We start from the raw sequence: 20,666 nt of genomic DNA, 5'->3' as shown, positions 1-20,666 counted from the left end.
CTTGAGTCTTTAGGGATCCCGCGCTATTAAGAGGGGATCACAGGTTTTGTGATGAACTTGCTCAAACTAGATATCCACTGTTCTGCTCTTACCACATCTCCACTGCTCTGCTGTTATCAGAAAACAGGACCAGTGCCTCGGACATCCGGCCTCCTCCGGACGTCCGAGGCCCGGACATCCGGCCTCCTCCGGACGTCCGATTCCCGGACGTCCGACCAGCTTCGGAAATCCGGAACTATGCACCAGAGAAACTTGAGTTCTATAACTCGGATTTCCGGCTCCCTCCGGACATCAGAGCGCCGGACGTCCGATCAGCTTCGGAAATCCGGAGCCCTGCACCAGTAGAACTTAAGCTCTATAACTCGAATTTCCGGCTCCCTCCGGACGTCCGAGGCCCGGACGTCCGTCCCCTTTCGGAAATCCGGAACCTCCCACCAGAAGAAGTTGAGTCGAATAACTCGGATTTCCGGCCTTCTCCGGACGTCCGGTCGCTGTTCAATTCACAGTTTGTTTAGTGATATCTACAGGCCTCGGACGACCGACCCCTGTCGGACGTCCGACCCCTCGCGGATGCCCGGACGTCCGGAAACTGTCGGACGTCCGGACCCTGTGTGACTTAAAGTGTCCCCAACGGCTGTTTTTCTCGCCACACTATAAATACCCCCCTCCCACTTCATGAGAGGGTTGCTCAACACAGCCTTATCCTCATAAGAACACATTTCTACCTCACACACATTTGCTCACACCAAATCTTAGATCCCAAGAGCATTTGTGAGCCCCTTTGAGAGTTGTTCCAATCAAAAGATAGATCGTCTCCCTCTCCTCCTTTCAACCCAAGCTATTTGAGATTTGAGCAAGTTTTGAGCATTCCCCGTGATCTTGTTACTCTTGGAGGTTGGAGACTCCTAGGTGGTAGGAGTTCTTCGGAGAGGAATCAATCCGTGTGATTACCCCCCGGAAAAGTTTGTGAGGGTTTGGAAGCCACCTCAAAGGCTTACCACTAGTGGTTGAGAAACGCCTTCGTGGTGTTATCTCAAAGGGAGAATAGGGTGAGCCTTCGTGGCGTTGGTGTGCCTTCGTGGTAACATCCACCTCTCTAACGGTGACTAGCTTCCCTCCAAGGAAGTGAACATCGGGATACATCTTCGTCTCAGTGACCTTGGTTATCCTTAACCCTAACTCCTTACTTGTGGTTTACTTGTGTTACTTGAGCATACATACATTGCATATTGTTTGTGCTCATTATATTGTGTTGGCTATTTCTTGTACAAGATTAATCATTCAAGCATACCCTCTATATCCACACGTTCATACTTGCAGCCTTTGATATATCGTGTGATATAGTGTGATCTAGTATCTTGTGTTGTTCACCTACTTGTCGTGTGATATAGCTCACGTAAGTTTGTGTAACTTACTTGTGCTTGTTAGTAACTGTATTGTGTCCATCTTGGTAGATCGTGTTGTTGATACACGTTGCAGTGCCTAGTGCATTTAGGATTTGTGCTTGACTAGTACCCTCTTAGTTTATTTCCGCATTAGTTTCAAGCCAAATCCGAAGAAGTTATTAAATAGCCTATTCACCCCCCTCTAGGCGTCATCGAGGTCTTTTCAGAACCGCCATCCAGCTCCTGGGCCTTCTGGGCCAAAGCTTGAACCGCCAAAGTATGAGTCGCCCACTTGGTGACCCGGCCCAACTAGGGCGGGTCACATGGCAGATAAGATCCCCAACATTTGTCCCTAATGATAAGGATGAATTGATCCCACAGAGGATTATTACTGGCTATAGGATGGTGATCGATTTTAGGAAACTGAATAAAGCCACTAGGAAAGATCATTACCCTTTGCCTTTTATCCACCAAATGCTAGAAAGGTTGTCTAAACACACACACTTCTGCTTTCTAGACGGTTATTCTGGTTTCTCCCAAATACCTGTTGCACAATCTGATCAGGAGAAAACCACTTTCACCTGCCCTTTCGGTACCTTTGCTTATAGACGTATGCCTTTTGGATTATGTACCGCACCTGCCACCTTTCAAAGATGTATGATGGCTATATTCTCTGACTTTTGTGAAAAGATTGTTGCGGTTTTCATGGATGACTTCTCCGTTTACGGGTCTTCTTTTGATGATTGCCTCAGCAACCTTAATCGAGTCTTACAGAGATGTAAAGACACCAATCTTGTCTTGAATTGGGAGAAGAGCCACTTTATGGTTAATGAAGGCATCGTCTTAGGACATAGAATTTCTGAAAGAGGTATTGAAGTCGATAAGGCTAAGGTTGATGCAATCGAGAAAATGCCATACCCCACAGATATCAAAGGTATAAGAAGTTTCCTTGGTCATGCTTATTTCTATAGAAGGTTCATTAAAGACTTCTCTAAGATTTCTAGGCCTCTTACCAATCTCTTGCAAAAGGATATTCCTTTTGTTTTTGACGATGATTGTGAGGAAGCCTTCGAAATACTTAAGAGGGCTTTGGTAACTACACCTATTGTTCAACCACCTGATTGGAACTTGCCTTTTGAGATCATGTGTGATGCTAGTGATTATGTTGTTGGTGTTGTGCTAGGGCAAAGAGTTGACAAGAAGTTGAATGTTATTCACTATGCTAGTAAAACTCTAGACAGTGCCCAAAGAAACTATGCTACTACTGAGAAGGAATTTCTAGCAGTAGTGTCTGCATGTGAAAAGTTCAGGTCTTACATAGTTGATTCCAAAGTCAATATTCACATTGATCATGCTGCCATTAAGTACCTCATGGAGAAGAAGGATGTTAAACCTAGACTTATCAGATGGGTTCTCTTGCTATAAGAATTTGATTTGCACGTTGTTGACAGAAAGGGTGCTGATAACCCAGTAGCAGATAACTTGTCTAGCTTGGAGAACGTTCTTGATGACCCACAACCTATTGATGATAGCTTTCCCATGAGCAATTGAATGTCATCAATGCTTCACGTAGTGCACCGTGGTATGCTGATTATGCAAACTATATCGTTGCCAAATATATACCACCTAGTTTCACATACCAGCAAAAGAAGAAATTCTTCTTTGACTTGAGACACTACTTTTGGGATGATCCTCACCTTTATAAGGAAGGAGTAGATGGTGTTATTAGACGTTGTGTACCTGAACATGAACAGGGACAGATCCTACAGAAGTGTCACTCCGAGGCCTACGGAGGACACCATGCGGGAGATAGAACTGCACACAAGGTATTGCAATCAGGTCTCTATTGGCCCACTCTCTTCAAGGATGCCTGTAAGTTTGTCTTGTCTTGTGACGAATGTCAAAGAATAGGTAATATTAGCAAACGTCAGGAAATGCCTATGAACTATTCACTTGTCATTGAACCATTTGATGTTTGGGGCTTTGATTATATGGGACCTTTTCCAAAATCCAATGGGTATACTCATATCCTAGTTGCTGTTGATTATGTCACTAAGTGGGTAGAAGCTATCCCCACTAGTAGTGCTGATCACAACACCTCTATCAGGATGCTTAAAGAAGTTATCTTCCCTAGATTCGGAGTCCCTAGATATCTAATGACCGACGGTGGTTCACACTTCATTCATGGTGCTTTCCGTAAAACGCTTGCTAAGTACGATGTCAACCATAGAATTGCGTCTTCCTACCACCCTCAGTCCAGTGGTCAAGTAGAGCTAAGCAACATAGAGATTAAACTAATTCTGCAAAAGACTGTCAACAAGTCTAGAAAGAATTGGTCTAAGAAGCTCGATGATGCACTGTGGGCTTATAGAACTGCCTATAAGAATCCCATGGGCATGTCTCCGTACAAAATGGTGTACGGTAAAACATGTCATTTACCTCTTGAGCTAGAGCATAAAGCTTATTGGGCAATCAAAGAGCTCAACTTTGATTTCAAACTTGCCGGTGAGAAGAGGTTGTTTGATATTAGCTCACTTGATGAATGGAGAACTCAGGCATATGAGAATGCCAAGTTGTTCAAAGAAAAGGTTAAGAGGTGGCATGATAAGAGGATACAAAAGCGTGAGTTCAGTTTAGGTGATTATGTCTTGCTATATAACTCTCGTTTAAGATTCTTTGCACGCAAGCTTCTCTCTAAATGGGAAGGTCCCTATGTTCTTGAGGAAGTATATCGTTCCGGTGCTATCAAGATCAACAACACGGAAGGTAATTGTCCGAGAGTTGTAAATGGGCAGATATTCAAGCATTATATCTCAGGTACTGTCATAAATGTTGAAAGCAATATCATCAATACCATAACTCCGGAAGAATACCCAAGGGATATTTATCAGCCTGTTTCAGACTCCGAAAACGAAGAGGTATGTGATTCGGTAAGAAAACAGAGTCCGAAACTTTTCCAGTAGGAATTTTCTCTGTTTTGGAATATTTGAAAAAATACAAAAATTGGAAATAGTCCGGAAAGTGCGCGAGGAGGCGACAAGCCTGCACGGCGTGGGCCCACCCCCTGGCCGTGCCGGGAGGGCTTGTGGCCACCTCGTGCGCCTCCCAGACTCCGTTTTCGTGCAGGGTACTCCTTCTGGTCTGAAAAAAATCATTATATATACTCTCGTTTGGTCTGACCCCTGCATCACGTAGATTTCCTCTATTTTTCGTTTCGAGCCTGTTTTCTGCCGCAGATTTAGAGCAAGATGTCATCTCAGGAATCTGTGGGGGAGAACAATCTCCCTCAAGTTTATGGAGAAGTAAGTGCTGATCTGAAAAGGATGGAGGTCATGGAGGCTAAGGAAAGGCTGCCTAAAGAAACCAAGGGCAAAACCAAGGAGAGGAATCAGGTGTGGGACGAAGTGCAATCTGTGCTCAACATGGAAGAAGTTGAGGAAGTGGATTTCCTCCAACCCTACCTCCACCTACTGTCTCCATCCTTGACTGAACTCTTGAGGTTTTGTGAAACAACTCGTGCTCGCAATACTTGTCTCACTCGTGAAGTTGTTTTGCTGGAAAAACATATCGCAGATCTCCAAGGTATAAATCAAAGATTAATGGCCCTCTTGGAGTCAAATATTGGAACAACTCCACCACCATCACCTCCAAAGGAATACAACTAAACATGGGTATGGGCAATCCCCTTGGCTTGTGCCAAGCTTGGGGGAGTTGCCCCGGTATCGTATCACCATCACATCTTTTGCCTTTACCTTTGTTTTAGTTTTCTTTTTCAGTTTTCTCTTTCTTTAGTAGATTAAAAGTCTTAGTGTTTTAGTCTTGAGTTTTGCTTTGTGTCACCCCCGATGTATTCGAGCTTGTGAGCCATATAATAAAGAGTGTCTTAGTTGAAGGGCTTTGCCTCTTGCCATTATCAAAAGAGTGAGAATAGAACAAAAGAATGAAAGATCATGTAATGATCTTATGGGAAGTGATGGCTTCACATATAAAAAGAATGAGGATTGAAACTTGCTGAGGGTAGGCAAACGTAGACCTTGGTCATGGTTGCAATTAATAGGAAGTGATAAAGAAGGAGAGGTTCACATATAAATATATCATCTCTGACACCATCTATGATTGTGAACACTCACTAAACTATTGCATGCCCAGAAGTAGATGTTGGACAAGGAAGATAACATAATGAATTGTGTTTGCTTGGTTCCGAACAATGTTATATGATTAGAGATCCCTTAGCATGTGACGATTGCTTCCACCTCATATTAGCCAAAACTCTTGCACTAAGTAGAGGTACTACTTGTGCATCCATAAACCTTCAACCCAGTTTTCCATGAGTGTCCACCATACCTACCTATGGATTGAATAAGATCCTTCAAGTAAGTTGTCATCGGTGCAAGCAATAAAAATTGATCCCTAATATGTATGATCTATTAGTGTGTGGAAAATAAGCTTTGTACGAACCTGTGATGAGGAAGACATAAAAGCGACAGACTGCATAATAAAGTTCTTTATCACAGGAGGCAATATAAAGTGACGTTCCTCCGCACTAAGAGGACACACATCCAAATCTCAAAAGCGCATGACAACCTCTACTTCCCTCTACGAAGGGCCTATCTTGTACCTTTACTTTTTGCCCTTGAAAGAGTCATGGTGATCTTCACCAATTCCTTGTTTCGCATTTATCTTGGCTAACGTCATATGCTTGGGAAAGATCTATATTCATATGTCAACTTGGAGGTAAGTATTCATGAATTCTTATTGTTGACATTGCCCTTGAGTTAAGCAGTTGGGAGGCAAAACTATAAGCCCCTATCTTTCTCTGTGTCCAGCTGAAACTTTGATCTGATGAGTACCACGTGAGTTGTAGCAATTGTAGAGAACGAAAGAATGATTGAGTATATGGATTTGCTTTACAAGCTCTTATTTGACTCTTTCTGATGTTGTGATAAATTGCAATTGCTTCAATGACTAAAGGCTATCGGTTGTTACTTCTCGGTAAGGTTCTTGATCCATGCTTTACTTTGTGAAGGAATTATCACTTTAGCATGAGAGATTATATGTTGGTATTGCTGTTCTGATCATGATCATGATGCATGCATGTTCGTATATTGTTTTGTCGACACCTCTCTCCCTAAACATGTGGACATATTTATTGAGCTAGGCTTTCGCTTGAGGACAAGCGAGGTCTAGGCTTCGGGAGTTGATACGTCCATTTTGCATCATGTTTTCATGTTGATATTTATCGCTTCTTGGGATGTTATTTCACTTCACAGTACAATTCTTATGCCTTTTCTCTCTTATTTTGCAAGGTTTACATGAAGAGGGAGAATGCCGGCAGCTGGAATTCTGGCCTCACAAAGGATCAAAGTTGAGATACCTATTATCCGGAACTCCAAACGCCGTAAAAATCAACGAGGATTTTTTTATGGATTTATAAAAAATACTGGGCCGAAGAAGTGCCAGAGGGGGCGCCAGTAGGTGGCCACAAGCCTGCACGGCGTGGCTGTTGGAAATATGCCCTAGAGGCAATAATAAAATGGTTATTATCATATTTCCTTGTTCATGATAATCGTCTATTGTTCATGCTATAATTGTATTAACATGAAACAGTAATACATCTGTGAATAAATAGATCACAATGTGTCCCTAGCAAGCCTCTAGTTGGCTAGCTCGTTAGTCAATAGATGATCATGGTTTCCTGGTCATGGGCATTAGATGTCATTGATAACGGGATCACATCATTGGGAGAATGATGTGATGGACAAGACCCAATCCTAAGCATAGCACTAGATCGTATTGTTCGTATGCTAAAGCTTTTCTAATGTCAAGTGTATTTTCCTTCGACCGTGAGATTGTGCAACTCCCGGATACCGTAGGAGTGCTTTGGGTGTATCAAACGTCACAACGTAACTGGGTGACTATAAAGGTGCATTACGGGTACCTCCGAAAGTGTCTGTTGGGTTGGTACGAATCGAGATCGGTATTTGTCACTCCGTGTGACGAAGAGGTATCTCTGGGTCCACTCGGTAGAACATCATCATGAGCTCAATGTGACTAAGGAGTTAGTCACACGATGATGTACTACAGAACGAGTAAAGAGACTCACCGGTAACGAGATTGAACAAGGTATAGGTATACCGATGATCGAATCTCGGGCAAGTTCTATACCGACAGACAAAGGGAATCGTATACGGGATTGATTGAATCCTTGACATCGTGGTTCATCCAATGAGATCATCGTGGAGCAAGTGGGAGCCACCATGGGTATCCAGACCCCACTGATGGTTATTGGCCGGAGAGGTGTCTCGGTCATGTCTGCCTGTCTCCCGAACCCGTAGGGTCTACACACTTAAGGTTCGATGACGCTAGGGTTATAGGGAATTGTTATACGAGGTGACCGAAAGTTGTTCAGAGTCCCGGATGAGATCCCGGACGTCACGAGGAGCTCCGGAATTGTCCGGATGTAAAGATTGATATATAGGACGGATGGTTTCGGACACCGAAAGTGTTTCGGGCATCATCGGTAACGTACCGGGACCACCGGGACCACCGGAGGTGGCCCCGGGGGTCCACCGAAGGGGGGCAACGACCCCGAGAGGTAATATGGGCCAAGTGGGGGAGGGAACCAGCCCCTAGGTGGGCTGGTGCGCCTCCCCACTCAGCCCAATGCGCAGGGGAGAGAAAAGGGGGGGACCCTAAGCCAGGTGGGCCTAAGGCCCACCAGGGGTGCGCACCACCCCTCCTCCCCCCTCTGGCCGCCGCACCTCCCATGTGGGGGGGGGGCTGCCGCACCACCTAGGGTGGGAACCCTAGGGGTGGCACCCCCTCTCCCCTTCCCCTATATATAGTGGGCACTTTTGGCCATTGGAACATAGACTTTTCCCTCTCTCTCGGCGCAGCCCTCCCCTTCTTTCTCCTCCTCTCTGCCGGTGCTTGGCGAAGCCCTGCCGGGAGACCTCGTCTCTCCATCGACACCACGCCGTCGTGCTGCTGGAGTTCTTCCCCAACCTCTCCCTCCTCCTTGCTGGATCAAGGTGCGGGAGACGTCACCGGGATGCACGTGTGTTGAACGCGGAGGTGCCGTAGTTCGGCACTAGATCAGAATCACACCGCGATCTGAATCGCTGCGAGTACGACTCCATCAACCGCGTTCTAGCAACGCTTCCGCTTAGCGATCTTCAAAGGTATGAATATGTTCTTACCCCTCTCTCGTTGTTGGTCTCTCCATAGGAAGATCTGAATATGCGTAGGAATTGTTTTGAATTTATGCTACGTTACCCAACAGCGGCCACCCCCCCCAGGCCGCGCCAAGGGGGCTTGTGGGAAGCCTGCTGGCCCACAGTCCCCCTCTTCTGCTATATAAAGGGTTTCGTCCAGAAAAAAATTGGGGAGGAGCTTTTTCTTGGATTCCCCGCCGCCACGAGGCGGAACTTGAGCAGAACCAATCTAGAGCTCCGGCAGGACGATCCTGTCGGGGAAACTTCCCTCCCAGAGGGGGAAATCGTCGCCATCGTCATAACCAACACTCCTCTCATCGAAGGGGACTCATCACCATCAACATCTTCATCAGCACCATCTCATGTCCAAACCCTAGTTCATCACTTGTAACCAATCTCCGTCTCACGACTCCGATTGGTACTTGTAAGGTTGTTAGTAGTGTTGATTACTATTTGTAGTTGATGCTAGTTGGATTACTTGGTGGAAGAGTTTATGTTCAGATCCTTGATGCTACTCATTACCTCTCTGGTCATGAATATGATTATGCTTTGTGAGTAGTTACTTTTGTTCCTGAGGACATGGGATAAGTCATGCTAATAGTAGTCATGTGAATTTGGTATTCGTTCGGTATTTTGATATGTTGCATGTTGTTTTTCGTCTAGTGGTGTTATGTGAACGTCGACTACATAACACTTCACCATTATTTGGGCCTAGAGGACGGCATTGGGAAGTAGTAAGTAGATGATGGGTTGCTAGAGTGACAGAAGCTTAAACCCTAGTTTATGCGTTGCTTCGTAAGGGACTGATTTGGATCCACTAGTTTAATGCTATGGTTAGACTTTGTCTTAATTCCTCTTTCGTAGTTGTGGATGCTTGCGAGAGGGGTTAATCATAAGTGGGATGCTTGTCCAAGTAAGGGAAGTACCCAAGCGCTGGTCCACCCACATATCAAACTATCAAAGTAACGAATGCGAATCATATGAACATGATGAAAACTAGCATGACAGAAATTCCCGTGTGTCCTCGGGAGCGTTTTTCCTCCTATAAGACTTTGTCTAGGCTTGTCCCTTGCTACAAAAGGGATTGGCCCACTTTGCTGCACCGTTGCTACTTTTGTTACTTGTTGCTTGCTACGAATCATCTCACCACACAATCACTTGTTACCGACAATTTCAGTGCCTGCACAGTTTACCTTGTTGTAAACCACTTGTCAGATCCTTCTGCTCCTCGTTGGGTTCGACACTCTTACTTATCGAAAGGAGTACCATTGATCCCCTATACTTGTGGATCATCAGTGATGGCGGCTCCGCGTCAAGAACTTACAAAATGACTACTATTCTGGAATTTCCTCGTCACGGGTAAAAATAGGAGCCAGAGTAGGGCACCAGAGGGGGTGGGCCCCACCCAGGTGGCCTCCCGGCGCGGCCAGGGGGTAGGCCGGGCCAGCAGGTCGCCTGGGGGGCCCTGTGGCTCCCCTCTGGCCCATCGTTTGGCCCATGGTCCCTCCCGGTGCATGTATTTTCTCTATTTTTTTGGGAATTTTCCGGGACGTCTAAATATCCATTTTCCTGCACACAAGAAAACCATACATGCAGCTTTACTAAAAATAGCGTCAGTCCGGGTTAGTTTCATTCAAATCAGGCAAGAATGAGGCCAAGACAATAGCAAAAGTGTTTGGAAAAGTCGATACGTTTTAGACGTATCATGGAGCAAGCATCTCGGAGTTGGAATATACGCTTTGATGAGATGGTCAAAGTTTTTGGTTTTATACAAAGTTTATGAGAAACTTGTATTTCCAAAGAACTAAGTGGGAGCACTGTGGAATTTCTGATGAGTATATGTGGTAGACATATTGTTGATCGGAAATAATGTAGAATTTCTGGAAAGCATAAAGGGTTGTTTGAAAGGTGTTTTTCAAAGGAAAAACTGGATTAAGCTACTTGAACATTGAGCATCAAGGTCTATGGAGATAGATCAAAGCGCTTAATAGAACTTCCAACGAAATGCATGCCCTCATAAGTTTTTGAAGGAGTTCAAAATAGATCAGCAAAGAAGGAGTTATTGGCTGTCTTGTAAGGTGTGAATTTGAGTAAGACTCAAAGCTCGACCATGGCGGAAGAAATAGAAAGGATGAAGGCCGTCCCCTATGCATTAGTCGCAGGCTCTATAGTATGTTATGATGTGTACCGCACCTGATGTGTGCCTTGCCATGAATCTGTCAAGGGGTACAGAAGTGATCCAGGAATGGATTACTGGACAATTTTCAAAAGTTATCCTTAGTAACTAGTGGACTAAGGAATTTTCTCGATTATGGAGGTGATAAAAGAGTTCGTCGTAAATGGTTCCGTCGATGCAAGCTTTGACACTAATCCGGATGACACTGAGTAGTAAACCGGATTCGTATAGTGGAGCTGTCATTTGGAATAGTTCCAAATGGCGCGTGATCGCAGCATCTATAGGATGACATAGAGATTTGTAAAGCACACATGGATTTTAAAGGTTCAGACATGTTGACTAAAAACCTCTCTCACAAGAAAGACATGATTGAACCCCAGAATTGTATGGGTGTTAGATTCATTGCAATCACATAGTGATGTGAACTAGATTTTTGACTCTAGTGCAAGTGGGAGATTGTTGGAAATATGTCCTAGAGGCAATAATAAATTAGTTATTATTATATTTCTTTGTTCATGATAATCGTTTATTATCCATGCTATAATTGTATTGATTGGAAACTCAAATACATGTGTGGATACATAGACAAAACACTGTACCTAGTGAGCCTCTAGTTGACTAGCTCATTGATCAAAGATGGTCAAGGTTTCTTGGCCATAGACAAGTGTTGTCACTTGATAACAGGATCACATCATTAGGAGAATTATTTGATGGACAAGACCCAAACTATGAACATATCATATGTCCGTGTCAGCTTATTGCTATTGTTTTCTGCATGTCAATGTATCTGTTCCTATGACCATGAGATCATGGAACTCCCGGACACCGGAGTAATACCTTGGGTATTATCAAACGTCGCAACGTAACTGGGTGACTATAAAGGTGCTCTACAGGTATCTCCAAAGGTGTTTGTTCAGTTGGCATGGATCAAGACTGGGATTTGTCACTCCGTGTGATGGAGAGGTATCTCGGGGCCCACTCGGCAATACAACATCACAATAAGCCTTGCAAGCAATGTGACTAAGATGTTAGTCATGGGATCTTGTATTACGGAACGAGTAAAGAGACTTGTCGGTAACAAGATTGAACTAGGTATAGAGATACCGATGATCGAATCTCGGGCAAGTAACATACCGAAGGACAAAGGGAACTGCATACGGGATTATCTGAATCCTTGACATAGAGGTTCAATCGATAAGATCTTCATAGAATTTGTAGGATCCAATATGGACGTCCAGGTACCGCTATTGGATATTGACCGGAGAGTGTCTCGGTCATGTCTACATAGTTCTCGAACCAGCAGGGTCTGCATAGTTAAGGTTCGGTGACGTTTTGGTATGGTTGAGTTATATGTGTTGGTAATTGAAGATTGTTTGGAATCTCGGATGAGATCCTGGACGTCACGAGGAGCTCCGAAATGGTCCGGATGTAAATATTGATATATAGGAAAGTGGTTTTTGAACTCCGGAAAAGTTTCGGACATTTCCGGTAGTGTACCGGGAGTGACGAATGGGTTCCAGGGGTCCACCAGGTGGGCCCACCCACCCCAAAGGGTCTCATGGGATGTGGGAGAACGTGGACCAGTCCTTAGTGGGATGGCCGAAGCCTCCACTAAAGCCCAAGGCGGATTGGAGGTGGGAAGGAAAGAAATCCAAAGGTGGAAAAGGTGGAAAGTTTTTCCAAGTGGAGAGAAGGAATCCTACTCCTAGTAGGATTGGAGTAGAACTCCTCCACCTCCAATTTCGGCCAGACCTTGAGGGTTTTAGAGGTGAGGGCTAACCCTAATTGCCACGTGCTCCCTCTACTTCTCTCTAGATCTGTTTCTCCTCTAGTCTAGTTCGGCGGTGCTTAGGCGAAGTCCTGCTGGATTAGTTCACCACCACCACCACCACGCTGCCGTACTGGAGAACTCATCTACCTCTCTGCCCCTCTTGCTGGATCAAGAAGGCGGGGATCGTCATCGAGCTGTACGTGTGCTGAACGCGGAGGTGTCGTCCGTTCGGCACTAGATCGGGCTGGATCATGATGCAATCGCGAGAAGGATCGTGATGAGATCGCAAAGGTGTTCCACTACATCAATCGCGTTATATATGCTTTCGCTTAGCGATCTACAAGGGTATGTGGATCTGATCTCCCTCTCGTAGATGATCATCACCATGATAGGTCTTCGTGTGCGTAGGAATTTTTTTGTTTCCCATGCAACGTTCCCCAACATATGCATGTTCTTATTGTATATAAGATGTATTTGTTTCAATAGAGCGAAAATAACCAAAAAAATTGCATACAAACTAGACGTAGCGCTTGTCCTAGGTTTACCAGCAACGTGTGTTTAGCAGTAGTGCTACGAGCACATGCGTGCTGCAAACAGTTAGCAGTAGCGCCGGTATAAGAAGCGCTACTAATATAAGATATTACCAGTAGCATTGGGGTAGAAAGTGCGTTGTTGCTAAAAAATAGTTGTAGCGTTGTAGCTATAGCGCGCCTACCAGCGCTATTGGCAGGGTTTTCCCTAGTACTGGTGAAAGTAACTTGGAGATATTCGTCAATGAAAAAAGTGGTGGATCTCGGGTAGCCCCCCCCCAGGATGGTGGTCTCGACTAGATGGTAACAAGAAGCAGAGAAAGACACGATGTTTACCCAAGTCCAGGCCCATTCTAAGAGGTAAAACCCTACATTTTGCTTATGATTCTATTAAATGTGATGGGGTACAAAGTACCAGATGATCTACCTCGAGATAGTAGGAATGAGTTATCACTACCTGTATGGTCTAAATCCCTCGGCTTATATTTGCACTAGGGGTATCTATGGTTACAAGTATCTCGCCAGTCCTAGGAATAAACATGCCGACCATTCAAATATGCCTTGGATTATGCGCTCAATCTTTGGTAGATTCCATCTTGAGCATGTCGGTGTCCATGGGTACCCAGTCCATTCCTCAAGTGTGTGTGAGTCCTCGATCCGACCCATGAGTGGCATGCTGACGTGGTGAGCACCCCCTAATCCAAGACACCATCAATATTCCCATGTGTCCTCAAGAACGTTTAATCACTATAAGATGTACCACCGGCTTGTCCTTATCACAATTAAGGATTGGGCCACTTGTTGCACCTTGCTACTTTGTTAATTGTTATCTTGCTACCAATATCTTGCTATCAAACTATCTCTCAAAACTATCTTACATCACTTATAGTAAAGTCCTTGCTAAAGGACTATAGTTGTCCCTCTATACTTGTGGTCATCAAGACTCTTTTCTATCGCCGTTACCGATGAGTGTAGTGCTCTTGGTAAGTGAAATGTGGTAAGGAAACTTTTATCGTACATGCTCATTTTAACTACACCTGCTATTATGGAAAATAATCCTTTGAGTGGCTTGTTTGGGGTGTCCTCACCACGCGCACAAGTGGTTAGAGATGAGCCCCCACCAACTGAAAATATATGTTATGAAATTCCTCTTGGCATTCCAACACCATTTGCGACACTACGGTGAAGAGGTGGTACCTCAAGGCTTGGTTCAATGGTCTGATTAACCTATTTTGTTGGAGACGTCGGAAGATTTGGAACAACTCAAGCAATGGTTTTCACGGGTGCCACCTTGGGGACAAGCTGGACATCAAGAAAGGGGGGTGTTGCCGATGGGCCTACTCCTACCACCAATGCCACTAGTTCTAACTTTGTCACCAAGGAGGAGCGACCCAACAAGAGGACCCATCAGCCATCGACTCGCTACGCTGGTGGAAACTGGGTGTGATCGAGTTGCTATATAAGTTGCTTCATGTAGTAGTGTTCGGCGGTGATTAGGTAAACGACTAAGGCCATTGGCTTGTGACCGTAGTCCCATGTAATAGGAAAACTGTACTAATAGAATTCGAATACCGCCATAGCCATTCCTTCAAATCCGTAGTGAGTTGCTAACAATTTGACTCCAACTTGATAGGCATTGTGTGCTAATTTAACATGAGAGTTATTTATGCAACAAAACTTTGTAAACAATCTTATTTTTGATGCTTTGCACAAATTCAAAGGTTTCAAAACAGGCGCCATTGACATTAACACATTGCTAGCACGTAAGCATGGTCAAAGTGAAAAACTCATAACAAAAATGTAGTCTTGAAAAATAGTATATGTAAAATAAAGTCGTTGAAAATAAACCGTTTGAATAGAGCCGGTGAAAAAATAAATTTTACAATTATTAGCGTTGGTATTGTAACCGTAAATAAATACTTAGTTGTAAATAGGGGAGATGAAAAATCAGAGAAGAAATCTTTCTGGACGGTGGTCTATATAAACAGAGAGGGTGAGAAGATATTCACCATCAAGTCTCCAAGCGGCGATTTGCTCTCACAAGTCACAACACAACACTCACCAACTGTCTCGCCGAAACTTGAAGGTCATTGAAGCGCCGATCTGACAGGTGTGCCCCCACAAGCACTCGCTGACTTGCCCCACCCCCACCCACACCCGCACCGCATGGATTCCTCCGCCGGCGGCGGCGGCGGCGGGGAACCGGCCCGGTCGCTGCAGATCGCCGCCAAACTCCTCGCCGCGCGCGACCTGGTCGGCTGCAAGCGCTTTGCGGAGCACGCGGTGGACGCCGACCCGCTCCTCCCCGGCGCCGACGAGCTCCTCGCCGTCGCCGACGTCCACCTCGCCGCTCAGCGCCTCCTCCCCTCCGGCCGCCCCGATCCCCTCGCCATCCTCCAGCTCCAGCCCGACCCCGACACCGCCGACGTCAAGCGGGCTTTCCGCCGCCTCGCCAACCTCCTCGCCCCCGGCCGCAATCACCACCCCGGCGCCGACACCGCCCTCCGCGCCGTTGAAGAGGCCTTCGCCCACCTCTCCGAGAGCACCCCCACCGGCGCCGCTTCCGCTCCTGCTGCTCCCGGCGGCGCCTCCGCGGCAGAAGATACGTTCTGGACGGTCTGCCCCCACTGCTGCCATGTGCACCAGTACGAGCGCCTGCTGGTGGGGCGCTCGCTCATGTGCGCGAGCGCCGGGTGCCGGCGAGCGTTCGAGGCCACAGAGCTCCCGGCTGCTCCGCCTATTGTGCCCGGCACCGACTTTTACTACTGCGCCTGGGGTTTCATCCCAATGGGTTTTCCTAAGCCCGCTGATCTGAGCACTGACTGGAAGCCATTCTTCCCGATGCCTCGGGATTCATCTGTTCCACAGCCAGCACCTGCGGCCACGGATAATTTTGGTAAGCAGAATGTCGAGAATAATGTTGGACATTCTAATGCCAATGCACCGCCACCAAATGGACATCCGGCAAATAAGAGTGCTGGTGGTGGTGGCACTGTGGCAGGGCCGCCTAAAGGTAAAATCAAGAAGACCGCAGCCCGCAAGAAGGTTGGGGGAGGCCTCAAAAGGTATGCTTCTGGAGGTGTGGAGAGTGGCATTGAGCCATCTCTGCTTGGGCCTGATTGGAGTGGCAATGCGGAGGGTGGATACACTGAGAATTCAAGAGGAATCAACATAAATGAGGTGGCAAAGGCAACTGATGACAGTATGATGTTGCATTTTGGTGCGGATGGGGACATTGGGTTTGACTTGGATGTTGATGCATCAGATGATATAATAGGGAATTTGCAGAACCTGCCGTTCCTGAGGGAAGATGACAATTCCAGGAGAATGTTTTAGTTGATGCGATTGGTGAGGTATATTTCATCAAAATGGTGTAGAATAGCATGGTTGGAGGAATTCCTACTTAGAGTGCTCCTTTGCTGTCACTTTAGCTTTTAATTTCGCGTCTGTCATGTTAGTCGTATGTTGTGTGGTAATCTATCCTGTGTCTATGGGTAGCTGTTAATCTGTTGTAGCATCTAGATGAGTTCTCCCGAAAAGTCTGTAGACTGTAGAATATCCCCAGATTAGTTTGGGGATTCATAGTATTTGTCGTCCCGAAGCAAAGCAACTTAGAGAGCTTATGGTGAAGCAAATAATGGACCCTGCATGGATGAAAGAAAGTAAGTTTAAGGCTCGCCTTTATCTGTAAGGCCATTGTTTGCAACTAAATCCTGATTGCATGATTCAATTTGCACTGTTCATATGACACAAAGTTGATTATGTGATGCTTTTGATCTCCTGATGCATGATTATGACTATTAAATGGTGATCCCTATTCAGCAATTCACCAGCCTTACTGTTGCCATCATCATCATGTTGTTGTTAGTACCATTCATCTTATTGATATTTCATTTTATTACCTATTTATCAAAATAAATCTCCATCATAGAATTTATTTTGATCAGGAAAACATAGAATTATGCGTTCACTTGAATTTTTTTTTTTGTAGAACTGTGAAGCGTATGCAAATGATACGCTGGTCCCGTGGAACAGTTATGAATTAGACTTGTGAAGCTGTGGTAAAGCTCGTACGATGCTATAGGAAAAAAAGTAACAGTAACGAAATGCCAGTTTGCCCCATTTATGTGGACTTAAGTTCTGTAACACTTGGTGGGCTTACAATGTACATTTTACAAAATGTATTGTGCTAATTCTGTATCATACAGTCAATGAGATGCATTTTATAATCGTTCAAGTTAGCAGCAAGTTGTCTTCTCGCATGCTACTATCAGGAAGTTAAATAGAATACTTCGTAAACAGGGTTCGTAGAGCTGTCTAAAAATTGTCTGCAAATCACAGCTGTGGTAATCTGCAGAGATGCGTTAAAGTTTTTATGCAGCACATGTTTGTCCTGAAACTGTGTCAAAACCCTTGTAGCAGCTTGTATGGGGTGTAGCCGTGTACTGGATGCCTGTCCCTGCGTGGTTCATCATACCCTCAAATTGCATAGACTATCTACTGGCTCTTTGCTAGGATGAATATATTCAAGTTTGAACTGATTTTTATGCCCCTTCGTTTCAGATATCTGGACTGCAAAAGCCTTTCTCTGGTGACATCAGTGGAGCCTTCACTACCCATCAAAGAAGCTGAATAAGAAGAGCGAGCGGATTGATTTAGGGACTATCAGACATCAGTAGCTTGCAAAATATACTTGCTCTTTTCTGTTGTTCGCTTAGCTGTTCGTCTCCTAGCCTGAGTTGTGAGCGGAAAATTCTAGCGGTGTCTGTTTTTGCGACTTGTTCGCCGTGTTGATTATAAGGCTCCAGTGTCGCGCTTTATCCTCGGTCCATTCTTTTGCTGCTGGAGTTGTTGTGTTTCTGTTAGCAGCAACTCTCTTTCTTGTTCCCTCGAAAAGAGAATAGTTTCTTGCCTGCATCCTGCATTTGTGTTGTGTGCCTGGAATCCTGAATTCCTGATGTTGGAAATGGCTCGACGCTTGGATCATGTTGTGCTCGAGGCTTGGGCTGTGAGCTATGCTGCATTTTTATGCATGATGATGATGCATCCTGCATGTGTGTTGTGTGCCTGGAATCCTGAATTCCTGATGTTGGAAGTGGCTCGACGCTTGGATCATGTTGTGCCAGAGGCTTGGGCTGTGAGCTATGCTGCATTTTTATGCATGATGATGATGCATCCTGCATGTGTGTTGTGTGCCTGGAATCCTGAATTCCTGATGTTGGAAGTGGCTCGACGCTTGGATCATGTTGTGCCGGAGGCTTGGGTTGTGGGCTATGCTGCATTTTTATGCATGATGATGATTGATGATTATTTGCATGTGGGTGATACTTGGAAAAGGAAAGGCCCAAATCCATCTGTAATCTTGCAATCCACTGCTACGTGCAACTGTGCCTCTGTTGCTCACAGGATCCAGTTTCCTTGTTTTTCATATTTACCAAATCCAGTTAAAAGAATTATTAACTTTTGTTACTGGTTCCAGTTTCATTTCTCCAATAAGAACACTCAATTCAACAAATGTTTCAGTTTGATGATGATGTTGGATCTGCCTTTGGTTGCGCACAAGACAGTAAAACTCATCTAGGCGACACACACACACACACACACAAACCTCGTGGCCAGTCAGCCGACGTCCGGTCAGAAACCAACGCCTGCGATCGCTTGATCCAGCGACCCTGTGCGCAGGCCTTGTCGGCGTCTTCACGACGTCATGTCATAGCCACCAGGCGCGAGGCCTGAGGAGGGGAACCAGAGGCCGGCGACGCGGGGTAGAGATGATCTCGTAGTTCTTCGTGATGTCTGTTGACACATGAACACGTCACCGTGTATCCTCGGCATCGGGATGATTGTGCAGGTCTTGTCGGCGTCTTCACGACGTCATGTCATAGCCACCAGGCGCGAGGCCTGAGGAGGGGAACCAGAGGCCGGCAACGCGGGGTAGAGATGATCTCGCAGTTCTTCGTGATGTCTGTTGACACATGAACACGTCACCGTGTATCCTCGGCATCGGGATGATGCAACACAACTCACGTCAAAGAAGACCAGTTCGGAAGCGCGATACACAAGCAATCTCGCGGGCGCTTTTGTAGACCCGAAATCCCACACGTCCGGAAGGAACCCCGTCATGGCTTGTGGCAGCTATGGGCTGCCCTAGGTCGGCCTAACCGACTCTAGAGCCTCATGGATTCGCTGTTGGAATTATGCCCTAGAGGCAATAATAAATGTATGGTTATTATTATAATTCCTGTATCAAGATAATAGTTTATTATCCATGCTATAATTATATTGAATGAAGACTCATTTACATGTGTGGATACATAGACAAAACACCGTCCCTAGCATGCCTCTAGTTGGCTAGCCAGTTGATCGATGATAGTCAGTGTCTTCTGATTATGAACAAGGTGTTGTTGCTTGATAACTGGATCACGTCATTGGGAGAATCACGTGATGGACTAGACCCAAACTAATAGACGTAGCATGTTGATCGTGTCATTTTGTTGCTACTGTTTTCTGCGTGTCAAGTATTTATTCCTATGACCATGAGATCATATAACTCACTGACACCGGAGGAATGCTTTGTGTGTATCAAACGTCGCAACGTAACTGGGTGACTATAAAGATGCTCTACAGGTATCTCCGAAGGTGTTAGTTGAGTTAGTATGGATCAAGACTGGGATTTGTCACTCCGTGTGACGGAGAGGTATCTCGGGGCCCACTCGGTAATACAACATCACACACAAGCCTTGCAAGCAATGTAACTTAGTGTAAGTTGCGGGATCTTGTATTACGGAATGAGTAAAGAGACTTGCCGGTAAACGAGGTTGAAATAGGTATACGGATACTGACGATCGAATCTCGGGCAAGTAACATACCGAAGGACAAAGGGAATGACATACGGGATTATACGAATCCTTGGCACTGAGGTTCAAACGATAAGATCTTCGTAGAATATGTAGGATCCAATATGGGCATCCAGGTCCCGCTATTGGATATTGACCGAGGAGTCTCTCGGGTCATGTCTACATAGTTCTCGAACCCGCAGGGTCTGCACACTTAAGGTTCGACGTTGTTTTATGCGTATTTGAGTTATATGGTTGGTTACCGAATGTTGTTCGGAGTCCCGGATGAGATCACGGACGTTACGAGGGTTTCCGGAATGGTCCGGAAACGAAGATTGATATATAGGATGACCTCATTTGATTACCGGAAGGTTTTCGGAGTTACCGGGAATGTACCGGGAATGACGAATGGGTTCCGGGAGTTCACCGGAGGGGGGCAAACCACTCCGGGGAAGCCCATAGGCATTTGGGGGGTCACACCAGCCCTTAGTGGGCTGGTGGGACAGCCCACCAATCCCCTATGCGCCAAGAGAGAAAAAATCAAAGGAAAGGAAAGGAAAAAAGGAAGAAGTGGGAAAGGGGAAGGACTCCCTCCCACCAAACCAAGTAGGACTCGGTTTGGGGGGGGGGAGAGTCCTCCCCCTGGCTCGGCCGACCCCTTGGGGATCCCTTGGACCCCAAGGCAAGGTCCCCCTCCCTCCTCCTATATATATGGGGCTTTTAGGGCAGATTTGAGACGACTTTCTCACGGCTG

The 20,666-nt window shown here is 45.7% G+C and overlaps 1 protein-coding gene across 2 annotated transcripts; it reads left to right on the top strand.

Annotated features, from left to right (window-relative positions):
* Positions 1 to 15,094: 15,094 nt before the first annotated feature.
* Positions 15,095 to 17,993, top strand: LOC123425267. Of its 2 annotated transcripts, none has more exons than XM_045108945.1 (2): positions 15,095 to 16,429; positions 17,640 to 17,993. In XM_045108945.1, the coding sequence occupies exon 1, from the start codon at positions 15,243 to 15,245 to the stop codon at positions 16,410 to 16,412; it is 1,170 nt and encodes a 389-aa protein (XP_044964880.1). In that variant the 5' UTR covers positions 15,095 to 15,242; the 3' UTR covers positions 16,413 to 16,429; positions 17,640 to 17,993. The 2 variants fall into 2 exon arrangements, 1 of the variants encoding a protein (XP_044964880.1); XR_006621808.1 differs by having other exon boundaries at positions 15,095 to 16,738.
* Positions 17,994 to 20,666: the final 2,673 nt, after the last annotated feature.

Source organism: Hordeum vulgare, chromosome 2H, assembly GCF_904849725.1.
Source record: "Hordeum vulgare subsp. vulgare chromosome 2H, MorexV3_pseudomolecules_assembly, whole genome shotgun sequence".
NCBI classification, from domain to species: domain Eukaryota; kingdom Viridiplantae; phylum Streptophyta; class Magnoliopsida; order Poales; family Poaceae; genus Hordeum; species Hordeum vulgare.
This window is presented reverse-complemented; position numbering and strand designations above follow the sequence as displayed.

What these genes read in the sequence shown, in the direction of transcription:
- LOC123425267 (XM_045108945.1), top strand. Translation starts at nt 15,243, where the DNA reads ATGGATTCCTCCGCCGGCGGCGGCGGCGGCGGGGAACCGGCCCGGTCG.